At 37.1% G+C, this 12,960-nt stretch overlaps 1 protein-coding gene across 1 annotated transcript; it reads left to right on the forward strand.

Annotated features, from left to right (window-relative positions):
* Positions 1-1,360: 1,360 nt before the first annotated feature.
* Positions 1,361-12,737, forward strand: LOC120344928 (piercer of microtubule wall 1 protein-like). The gene is made up of 3 exons (XM_078112459.1): positions 1,361-1,548; positions 11,495-11,625; positions 12,005-12,737. Exons 2-3 carry the CDS (start codon positions 11,513-11,515, stop codon positions 12,267-12,269), a joined length of 378 nt encoding a protein of 125 aa, XP_077968585.1. The 5' UTR covers positions 1,361-1,548; positions 11,495-11,512; the 3' UTR covers positions 12,270-12,737.
* The last annotated feature ends 223 nt before the right edge of the window (positions 12,738-12,960 follow it).

Raw genomic sequence — 12,960 nt, forward strand, 5'->3', positions numbered from 1 at the left:
GTGCTGTGATGAGAGTCCAGCAATGCTTGACTTAAAATTATATTATATCAAATTTAAATGTCTGAATGTGCAAACCAACTCTTACTCAAGGTAAGGTACGGGGGTCTGGTATAGTTTAGTACCACATCCACTTCTAGTTGGCCGGGCTCAACAATTTTTGCATATGTCAATCCTAACCCTCCACCTGACTACGTCACCGAAAAATTACGCCATTCCGACGTCACAGTGGCGTAATAAGGCCCACCGAAGTATGCGGATGGTCGTCCAAAACGCGCAGACAATAACCCGAAATCGAGCAAGCTATTTCTCTCGTTTTCTCGTCGCAACGATCACGATAGGAGAGAGATCGCCGGCTTTAGCAAGTTCTTATCGGCGGCGCAGATGCCATTTCGGGCGATCGTAATTATACTTTGGCAATCCCTATGACGTGATGGTGACGTCGTAGTGACGTAATTTTTGGATGGAATAGTCAGGTGAGGGTTAGGAATAACATATGCAAAAATCGTTATGCTACGCCCACTGGAGGTACTTGTGGTACTAAACTATACTAGACCCAGGTACGGTACCGGTACATTAATAAGACGGGTGATGCCGAGTGTGTTCTTATTTTCTAATGCTTATTACTGTATTACAATCTGCCAACCGTCATACCAGTGAACCCACAGTCAACCAAATCAGATAAGCAATGCTCTGGCTTAAAATTATATCATATTTAAATGTGTGAACCAACTCAAGGTAAGGTACCGGTACAGTAATAAGACGGGCGATGGCGAGTGCAGGAGTGTGTTCTTATTTTCTAATGCTTATTACTGTATTACCGTACAATCTGCCAACCGTCATACCAATGAACCCACAGTCAACCAAATCATACAACTAGCCTATTTGCTAGCGAAAAACATGTAAGTTACCAAACTAGCCAATAACAATTTCTGTACTTCGATGCAAAAATGCAATTTGATTCCTGTGTTCAGCAGTTCAGGGTCTCATGTAGTTTCGTATTGAACGTACCGTACTTCTAAAGTTCTAGTGCAGTAGTGGGGGTAGCATAACAATTTTTTAACTTGTCAATCCTAACCCCCAACCGACTACGTCATCCAAAAATTACGTCACTACGAGTTACGACGTCACAGTGACGTAATAGAGTCCTCGAAACTATACAGGTACGAACTGTAATCCAAGACGCGCAGACAAGAACTCGAAATCGAACGGCTACCGGTATTTTTCTCGTCGCAGGGATCGCGGGTCTCATGTACTTTCGTACTTAACAGACTTCTACTGGACGTAACATAACAATTTCTTTCACGTGTCAATCCTAACCCCCACCAGACTACGCGTAAATATACCGGTATACTACTACGGACTACGTCTTCCAAAAATTACTTCACTACGGCACGACGTCACAGAGCCCTTCATACTATACGAACTGTCATACACTGCATATAGGCGTAGTAGTATATATTTACGATATAAGACGTGCAGACGAGGGGAGACGGACAACTCGACTACACGGACAACTCACCAGACACAACTCGACTACAAGGCGGCCTGGTGAGTTATCCGTCTTTTCGCATTCTATAGAAAACATTTTTATTTGTGTAAATGGCTTATTTTCCTCATGTTTTATGAATACAAATACAATCTACAGACGAAATTGGAGTAACGTTAGCGAAGTTAGACTGTTGACTTATAGGACTGTGTGCCTTTAAATTTTTGAACTTTATTGGTATTAAATGTTTTGAATGAGCACCATTACATATAAAAAACTCTTTATACTTCACAGTAACACTTATATATTCATGAATGTGAGCTTAGTATATAGCTTATACTTCTACTAGTAGTCTATGGTCGCAGTAGTCTAAACTCGCCTACCGGTACCGTTACCGAGCAGTCGCTTGACAGACAGTCAACTCACCAGTCGAGCAATCGCTTTGCGACGTGACGTCATCGATGCTTAGAGTTGGGACTTCTTTTTTGCAGAAGAAAACCAGCAACAGATAGGCTACGCCTGGCAAAGAAACTGGGCTGACGAATGAGTTGTCCGTGTAGTCGAGTTGTCCGTCAGCCCAGACGAGAACCCGAAGTCGAACAACTACAGATATAGTCTATAAGGATTCACTATAGAAACTGCCAGAAGCACAATATGACGCAATTTAGTCGAGATATAAAATAAACGATTGAAAATTTCACCCGAAGTTATAATGCATCCGAAGTTACCTGCGTTTACGGGTAGGGATTATCATTGGCATGCCAAAAAATTGTTATGCTACGTCCCACTAGGGGCGGCTACGGTATTTAAAATTTATAGAATGGAGAATACCAAACTAACTGCCTGACCGTAAATATATACTACTACGGTCTGACTCCAAAATTCAGGCTCATCAGACAGTATACCGGTACCGTACTATGGATTACAACAGGTAGACAGGAAGAAGTAACCTGACTGTTGTCCGTCTTGTCGCTTTTTCTACGGCGACGTTTTAAAACTCTAGGGGTGTAATTTCGATCTTTTCGGGGCTCCAACACATCAATATTCTCACTTTGGCGATTTTAGGTGTATAAGTGACATATTTTGCTCATGTTACGAAAATACAGACACAGTCTACTGGTCTACATATACAGGTCTACGGCGCGGCGGTGTGGCTCAACGGGCTAAGCGTTAGGAATACGCTCGCCACCGCACCTCCAATTACTCTGCGTGGGTTCGCAGGTTCGAATCCCAAGCAGGGATGGTTATGTGCGAGAGGATTGCTGGACTCCTCGCCGTCGTTGGGTGGTTCACGTAACCGCTGGTCGGTTACGGCTTCCTCCACCACCAAGTCCATGCTTCCGAAAACATACAATAAAAAAACTAATCTCATACCCGACTTGGAATGGTAACCGGACGAGAGGCCGTGGTTCGCCATATGGATAAGCCGTCTTATCGGCTTTCCTCTCCCCCGGGATAAATATGTAAATCTTATCCTCTTTAAACCGGGGTCTGTTGTACCGTAACGTCGGCAATAACAGACTGCTGACGTTATACGGCTGTGCGCCTATTCTGAAATGAATGCGTATTTCTAAACATATTAAAACCTTTAGACATGACAGTAACACATACGGTATATATTCACGAATGCGAGCCGACGGTCGCATGGGTCTCAACCACTAAATTTTCAAAACTGGAAATTTCGAAAAATTACAGTTTTGGATGGGCGATTTCTCGAAAACCTCCAATAAAGCCAGCATAGCGACATATTGGGAAAAAAGAAAAAACCTTCGAGATTCGATTTCACCATGTCAGAATAGTAGCAGCACGTTTTGAACTGGCCATATATAATACCAAACATAGAGCATTCTTACATGATGAAATCGAATCTATAAGGTTTCTTCTTTTCACCCATATGGACAAATGTATACGATAAAAAAATTCATACTATTATAATTATTATATTATAATTATTTACATTTTTATTTATCTTTCACTTGTCTTTTTATATACTACTTTGACATCCCTCTGCAAGCAAAAAATTGTTGATTATTATGCTGAAATAATGCTTGTTAGGTCCTATTAACTATTTTTTTCCCCTCCTAATCTAGACAAATCAAAGCAGATTATGTTTGTTTCATCTTCAATGCGTACCTATGCCATGAAATGAAGCATTTCTGCTAATTCATCACATATGCGTAAAAATTATTTAAATTCTTTCAGTAACCTTTGGAATCTCTTCAGATTTTGAAATCCCGCTCCACATAAATAAATAAAAATGATTTACTCTAGCATTCCCCTCCCCAATTTTTTTCTTCTATTTTGAGAATATAATTTAAAATTCTAGAATGTTCCTCCCCAATATTTTAGTCATCTGAAACTGTGGATCTTAAACATAATAGCTTGAAGGGGGGGAGTTGACTTTGATGACCATCCGGTCGTATCACTCCCTCCTGTCTATACCAAACTAATTTATTTTTATTATTATTACGATGACTGTTATTTTTGGTTGACGAAAAAATAAATCTCTCTCTCTCTCTCTTCTTTTCACCCATATGGACAAATGTATACGATAAAAAAATTAACAGTGATGTTTTAGTAGAGTGTATTTCTGATCATCTGCCAATTGTATGTACAATGCTCTCTCATGGAAAAGCAAATTCAAAGTAGAATTGAAACACTTCACCGCGAGTTTCCTCGTCCAACTTGAATGGATGTTTCCCCGAGCACCGATGTTTTTTATGATTTCCGTAATCAAAATGTCAATGAGTTACAATTTCAGCCGCTCAGACATTTCGTTCTATCAGACAGATATTCAAGCATGGTTGTAAGAAGCATAGCCTCGGTTTTGCGTGTTATTTGTCAGTTTTCAGTTGTGTTTCAAAAAATTAGTTGTAAATGCAGTAATTTAGTTGTTATTATGTCTTCCGATGAGCTTTAGTTTAGTTGCAATAACCAAAATTTAATCCTGAAAAAACTGCGATAGACTAAGTCAAAATCAGTAAGCGGCGCGTGGTTGTATATTTTAATAAAAATTATGGTTTTGACCATGTAAATCAGTTTGTAAGTGCTAACTGTCCGAAACATTCGCAAAATAAGCATCCATAATTTTGTAAACTATAGAGAGAATTTTTCTGTGGCCAAGGGACGGGGAAACTTCCTAAATTTTTTCTAACTTGATCTTGATCTCATCCAGGATCCTAACATATGCTTTAAAAAATTCTCTGCTGCTTACTCTCAATCTTTTCCGTACAGGAAACCTTGGTTTCATACTGATTTACGCAAACTCAATAAAGACAAACAAAAACTTTATAATAAACTAATAAATAATTAAAACTTATATATATATATATATATATAGGGCAAGCACTAATTACTGTATAATGAATGCAGGAATCTTTATCCTTGACTATGGACCTTTCCCCGAGCATCAACTTCCTTGTTTACTTCGTGACATTGGCCAATCAGCAAGATGCAAAAAGTGACGTAACAATGCTCCTTTTTCACATCCGCTCACCACTTTTCTCACTCGGACAGATTTTTAGACGTGGTCGTAAACATTACCTCGTTTTCGCGTTTTTGAACTCTATTTGTTAGTTTTCAGTTGTGTTTCGAAAATTTAAATATAAATCAGATAATTCAATGATCACTCTGTCTTCCCAGGAGGAATAATTTAATTGCAGTAATAAAAAAACGAGAATATCGGTCAGAGACCGAAGACTTATCGATCGAAAGTTAGGGGATCCCCCCAAAACACCGCTCTTACTTCATAGTGACACCTTGTGTCCCATCACTAATTAATTAATAACTCGCTAATTATAAGGCATAATTCGCCCAAAATCAATATACTTCTGGTCCGAGATATGATGAATGCACATGCAAAATCTCGAGCAGATTCAATCTCGCTTTCGTGAGATACCGCGTGCATCTAACAGACAAACAACACCTATCAACATACTTACCGATTAAAATCGATAACTAATTAGTGTAGGAATAGCTGTGATAGACTAGGCTAAATTCTTTACCGGTACTTTTAAAAAACAGATTGTTGTATACGATGAATCATAATGATGCTTTGTAATACATCCCCCATTTTGAAGGCGCCAACTCGCCAAAGCCCATAAAATTTTGCAATGGTAAAGTATTGGAAGAATTTTTCGGGGGTCAAAGGTCGGGGAAAAGTCCATCTCACAAAAAGAAATCAAATTATTGTATGTCTAAATTATCTTCTCGCAAATGCAATGGGGAAAACAATTAATGAGCTGATTGGTGAAAATAAAATCACTTGTAGTCCTTCGATTGGACTTGAATGCAGTAAAACAAAAATTGCAAATAAATTTTATGAACAGTTTTTCCAAGTACAAAGCTTGCTTGACAAAATGCCACAACCAGCTAGCTGTGACCAAAACCACCGTGGGAGGTAAGAACTCTCATCCATGTTTTTGAAGCTAAATACTTTATTAGAAATAAAAAAAAATTATCATACGCGAAATGAAGCCCAAGTCAAGTTTTGGAATCGATGACATTCCATTCAAAAATTTGAAATATGTTACGGAACATATTATGGATATCTTGACATATATATTCAACCTCTCACCATATAGTCGTCCAACCTTTTTTTGCGGAAGGGCTACATGTAGTTTACTAATAATTGCGCGAGCCACCTAACATAGTAGTTATGTTCTAGTTTCGCCATACTGACTACAGGGTAATGAAAAAACAAACAATACCCTCACACCACACCTACTTTCACAAATATTAGAACAATAAAACTGTTGTTTCCCAACCATTGATGGGGCGCCATCGGTGGTTATTCCCGAAAGTTTCGCTAAAGACAAGCCAAGACGCTTGATCATTTTTATCACAACTCCTAATAGTCGTACTCCTAATAGGGACAATGGCTTTAAGCTCTCCGGTAATTTCAAATCATCATTAACTCCCCACAAGAAGACCGCCAACTGAGTCTCCAACTGAGCAGTAAACTTGATGTCAGTGCTTTCATTAAGCGCCAAGAAATAAGGTGAAAATTATCCCGCTTTCGCAATTAAAGTTTGCAATTATTGATATATATTTCAATATTAAACTACTTCTCTTTCCAATCACAATGAAACGCACGAATATATTTATGGAAAGTGCGAGCTTTTTTGGAGGTTTGCTTGACATTTTGTCTAACAAATAAATATTTTGTTCGAGATTACCCAAACTTTGTATTGTGTACGCCGTGCGGGATAGCCTGCACTTGATTAGTCGAAACAATGAAATCAGTGGATTGATGAAACGCAGGCCGAACATTGTGGGAAAAAACACTATGACATCATAATGACAATTGCACTCAGAACGACCTAACAACTACGATGACATCAATACAACTACTGCACTTCAGTTTATTAATTTCAAGCCATTGATTAGTTTTTAAAGAAAATCTTTCCCTGAAAATAGTTAATGTTTTTAAAGGATAGCGTGAGCCGCCGGAAGAATAGTTGAGAGCCGCGGTTATAAATCCCTGGGTATACTCTATTAAAGGGTGGTCCAGGCCCGCGAGCCACATGTGGCCCACTGCTTTATTACCTGTGGCCCGCGTCGCATTTGGAGAGTAATAGAAAAATCGCATTTTGTGTTGTTTTGTTATAAAATTAATAAGATTTTTTGACATATTGTTACACCACTAATATCACTGAATTGATTAGTGTTATGGCTAGCTGAGGCAACTAGCGAAGTTGAATGATGTGCTTGGCAGTCTAAATTTCTATCTGGCTTTCTATCGTTTTGGTCGGGAATATATGCTAACAATTTTGGCACCATAGAAAACTAAAAATTGAGTCTGATTCTATTAACTTAGGTTTGCTATGCCTGATAACTAAATATTAATATTATGGCCTAACAATATAACTCATGCCGGGCATGCAACTAGCCTAAACAATATTACAAATAATGCGGCCTATATGTTAGAAAATTTAGTTATTACCCTTCTGTACCTCATGTTTGGTAATCAATCAATATGCAGTTATTTCCAAGTTATTTTGTAAACATGTGTTTTAAAAGAAAGCTGACGAATTTAAGCGGATCTTTAACCGGATATGGGAGGGAAAATACCACAATGCTTGCTTGATATGTCGGGAAGCTGTGTCGGTGGCAAAAAAAATTTAATTTTAAACGGCATTTTAGAAGCTTGTGAGCAATGCGCATTTTCCAAAGTTAAGGTGTTGCTTGGAAAATCTCATCGATATTCGAAAGCACTTACATTTGCAGAAGCACTTTTCCGTTGTGAAGATCGAGTTCGAAATCTTACATTATATGTAGATATAGAAAGACTTTTGCAGGTTTTAGTAAGTTTTTTGGTGGTTTTTGCATGGGTTAGCTTGATAAATTACAGATACTGATGTGTTTGCACAATAAAAGTGTTTGTTTTGTATTGCGCTATTTATCTATGCTTGGCCCGCGAATAATAATTTTGAGGCCCCCGGAGCCGACAACCTTGGACCACCTTGCTCTATTATATTCATTATCGACTATAGACACCAGCGGTTCCCAAGGTTTATAAAAACGCCCCATGTGGGAGCGCTGACGACAAACTGGGCAATGGGGTTGGGGGGGGGGGGGGGACAAATCGTACAATCACAAAACACGTAATAATATTTGATTTGGCCTATAGTTTGCTAGTGATTTCGGTGTTGAAAATTTCCCGCTTAACATAAATATAAGTTTTTAACTCATATGTTTAAGCATAGCTCTCTTGTTGGACACGTGGAGTGGACCTATGAATAGTTTTGTTATTAATTAATCAATCAAATCGTTTTTTATTAGCATTCCGGTAAAGTATAGTAACATGAAAGCAAGAAAGATCACAAAATATACATTTGTACCGAATGGACAGAATAAGCCTCCCCCCTACGGATATGTTGTTCTTGTTCTTTATGTTGGAATTTTTCCCTCTCATCGTTATGAAAAAACTGCTCTTTTCAATTACTGGACCAATTGCTTTGAAATTTTCAGGGACTCAAATCTGTTAGTATTTCAATTCACGTTGAAACTGAATTACGTAGAATGGATCATCGTCATAATACTAGAAAAGGCTAGGACAGTCCCTGTCCGGTACCCTGATACACTATTTGTACCAGTGAGTTACCGCATATGATTATCGGGGAATTGATAACAATTGATTGTTATTTTTGTGGAGATGGCCATCAAAGCCGCGGGTGCAATCTATATGCGAATGCTAAAATCGATGGGTGGAATTGTATGAGTGCAAATGTCCGTGGGTACAAATGTCGGTAGGTGCAAAAGTAGGCAGGTGCAAATGTATGTGCTGTCACGTCCTAAGGAATGATGTAACTTACTTGGTAGACATATTCTCCAAATTGAATGAACTTACCTATACAGTGAGGCATAATCAATTTGATAAAACTTTATAAAAGTGGAATCGGCATCGTCTGAGATCAATATTAATTAAGCTCGTGGTGTTGTATTCCATTACCACTCCAGCTTTTTTCACTCAAACATATTTTCATGCATATCTACAAGCTACAATACAATTTTATTCCGATCGTCTAATACAGTATACCATGTCATAGAAAAAACTATTACACAACAGCACAGGCGACGGAAATATCGGGAAAATACAAAATCAAGAAAAGGTACTGTATTATCTTACTGAAGAGAATAAAGTCATAAACAGCAGACACGAACACGAGAATTATGTGACTGTGAGTGTGCTGAAATGCGCATCATCCTAAATTGAGCAGCTGCGTTTTTGCTTCGTGAATAACTAAACTCATGATAGAGAACAACAAACATAAAAACTAGTTTCGAGGGTTGGGCGTTATTTAACAAATCATAGCAGTTTTAACTAAATTTATATAACATGGCATTCCACTGTTCGACCTCTATGAACAGTTTCATTTTGAGTTTGTAACCGAGATCCTGATACTAAGTTCGATTTGATATCGCGGATTTTATTTGTCATCATTGTATTTAAAACAGACTCTCTTAGTGAATTTTCAGTTTTATTCTCTGATTCCCAATTGGTACGCTTCATTGCGTCTAGGGATGTACGTTTCGAATAATTTATTCTCGAATCAAAATGTTCCCATTCGAATATTTACGAATCGGAATCCATTTGGTATAAAATCATACTATCGTTAATTTTTTTTAAATTTGGAATGGCTACATGATAAATGAACTGAAGAATGAAAAAAGTTAGTAGAAATATAGCCTACATTCAATGAATGCATCAAATATTTAATATATTAATGCCGAAAAAATTTGTTCGTTGTTACATGGAACTACACTCAGTTTTATATTTGCTTTTTATTACATGAATTTTTGTTTACAACTGACGTATAATGATTGTTTTCATCTATTATTGACCTACAAGATTTATCCAAATTATAAACGCTAGTTAAATGTAGTTATAATGATATCGTTATATTGATACATCAAATAAGGGTTTATGTAATGTTTTAAATCGTTGAACTGTGTAAACAGGTCAATCGTGATGTCCTACGACAAGTTGGGTTGTAAGAACAATGAACAAACAAACAATATTGCACCATATTGAGAGTTGTACTGAAATAAAAATAGTTGTTAGTACAATTAAATGAGTGGTTCAAAATTTTAAGTCTAAAGATTGATCATGACACATGTAAACAAGTTTATTGTAAACTCGCATAACACTCCCAAATTGAAAGTTTTTTGAAATCTCGGGGATTTGCGCGCAAATGTTTTACGGTCTGCTTTAGTTAAAAAGTGGTCTTGGAAGATTGTGGTTTTGTAAAAGCAAACCGTGATTTTTTATTTTGTTCACTTTATTATTAGTTTTTTCTCTATTTACTGCTGTTTAATTCTAATCATTATACCTGCCTAGACTAGGGCTTCGACGAAAATGACGTCTCGAATTGTCGAGCGTGAAACAAGAGTGTGGCTCGCTTTGTTAAATCGAACCCACTGACACTACAGCAGCGATGCGCTGGTACGAGCCAGTGTTTATTCAGTCGTTTCGACTCGCCAGTTGCTAGGTTACTATTCAAGCTCACAAGTACTCGTTTTGCCTGTTACAGTATTAGCAGGGCTCAGTCAAATGTAAACTGTGTCTAAAAAGTCATGTTAGAAATGTTCCCACATAAATTGTACATTGTTGTCAGTATTAGGTAAATGTCCATAGGTGTTCAGTGCAGATGCCAAGTATTTATTACTGCAATAGTCTATATTGAACACATATATATAGCCTAGTTTCTAATTTAAACTCAGAAAGCTGGGCTTCCATAGTTTCTATCGCTTTAGATATGGTTCCTGGAACACACTCGCACAGTTTGAAAGTGTTTCCTAAGAACAAAGTACTGAAATAGAAGTTTCCTCCATGACGAACTGGGTGGTGATCTTGGTGACATGTTAGAAGGGCTGTGTTCATAATTTTAGTACCAACATAAAAATGTTGTAGTCACACATCCAAATATAAGTTACGGGATACAAATATGCTAATTTTTCTTTTCGCTCATTTTATTTTAACCTAAAATGTATAAATTTTCACTGCCAATAGCTCACATTTTGTAACATCATTAATACCAAATGTAAGTATGTTTTAGGGCTATTCACGTGGCGCTGCAAATAAGGAAAACAAATACCGGCCATATACAAAGCTTTGGCCTTATCAATAATCAGTAGTTTATTTTCCACCATACTGAAAATACACATTGTGCATACAGAATTAGGTGAAAAAACCACATTTCAGATGAGACAAACCAGCACTTGTCATTGAGCAGTGATACCTTAAACATGTTTTGTATCAATCTTTGAGTACGGTTGTTGGTTATTATTAATTAACAAAACGGGGGCAACACATAGTATTAATGGTATTTACGATTATTGAATGCTTGAATAAAATATGTTAAAAAATTGAATTCATGCCAAGTTGTACATTTTAGAGCACTTGAGTTGGTTGGTATACAAAGTGAAGAAATATTCCTTTAAAGGACGCAAAGAGTTATTTCAGACACTTCTGCTTACAAATGTAAATTGTATTCGAATTCACAGTATATAAATGTAGATAAAATGGAAGACTCAAAAATTACTGAGGAAAACTGTATGAAAACCTCTGAAGCGTACAAAGTTGACGATGACCTGCCGCTACGATTTCTTCAACCCGACGTCGTCAAAGGTTATAGGTACGTATACATATATATACCGAACATCAAATGAAACCACTGTGATCTGATCTGAAGAAAGTTATATATTATATATATTCCTTTTTCGTTGAAAATTCGCTTATTTGTGTAAAATATCAATGGAAAGTGGCGCGATTTATTTTAATTGAGTATAGATATGTTGTCGATTACATGGTTCAAACAGGCATTTTAATCCTGACCGGAATATTCTTTCGGTGAAAAATTATTGCTTAAAATTACTGCTGATCATAATGGAAGCAACCTAATCCTACTCAGAGATCTCCGTTTAGTTGACATTGACCGGTTTTGAATAACTACTTAACCGTTGTTGTATTTTACTGCTGAGATTCTTTATCCATTTATATTATTGAATTTTCAGAACTAAAGAGCCTCACCCGATATATCGCAGTACCAACATGATTTATGGTTCGAAGAGCCCGACGGTTCACGAAGTACCGGTCACATATCAACCTCGATCGCAAAGATTTTCGACCCATCTTGGAGTTTGTGGAATGTACAGAAACCATTCACTGAATACATACGTTGAGAAAAGTGTCGTCACTCAGCCTGATAATGCCGGACTAACCTCTGTTGATCGATTAAACTTTCATAAAAGTTATACTCCTAATCCCAATGTCAGCTAACTATAAAAGTTGAGAATTTCAATGAAAAAAGAAACCTGTTTGCCATTTCGCATGTGTTCGCATTTGTTTTTATCGCAACTATTCTTGAGATTATATTGTGGATTTTGCTTGCGTGCTCAGTCCATCAGCTCATAACAAATAAACAAAATTTAAGATAATGAGTTTGCTTATCAATTGTTTTTTGTACCATCACGTGCGCAATTATTCTATAAATGTTATTACTGCATTAAAATTATACGATCAATAGTCATACACCCATTGAGGTGTTTTTTATACACCTCAATAATTGACACAGTGTTTCTTGGAGTGTAATATGGTCTTTAATATTTATCATGCCATATTAGGGAATTGGGAGGTTATACCCAAATTTTTCATGTTTTCAGTCTCGTAACTCTTTGTATCGTATTATTGTAAGGTATATATTATGTGCTCGTAACTTTATAATTATAAATTATCAACTAGACTAGACACAGTGGGCTGTATTGTAAATTGGGGATAACTTTCATTGTTTCTGTCATATTCATCTAGGGGAGGAAGAATGTCGAAAAGTCGATCTGATCACATTTTGGATCACGGTTCCTCGTCGGGACTCAATTGCGGTTAGGTATAAAAATAGTTGATTGGGCCAGCGAATATTCATTCCAGCAGAGTGGTTAGATCACCACGGCGCGCCATCCGTGGAGTCGCATAT

The sequence above is a fragment of the Styela clava genome, chromosome 5, assembly GCF_964204865.1.
Source record: "Styela clava chromosome 5, kaStyClav1.hap1.2, whole genome shotgun sequence".
Lineage (NCBI taxonomy): Eukaryota > Metazoa > Chordata > Ascidiacea > Stolidobranchia > Styelidae > Styela > Styela clava.

Excerpts from the sequence above, each read along its gene's own strand:
- LOC120344928 (XM_078112459.1), top strand. The coding sequence starts at position 11,513 with ATGGAAGACTCAAAAATTACTGAGGAAAACTGTATGAAAACCTCTGAA. Across the intron at positions 11,626-12,004 it reads GACGTCGTCAAAGGTTATAG|AACTAAAGAGCCTCACCCGA; the intron begins GTACGTATACAT and ends TTGAATTTTCAG.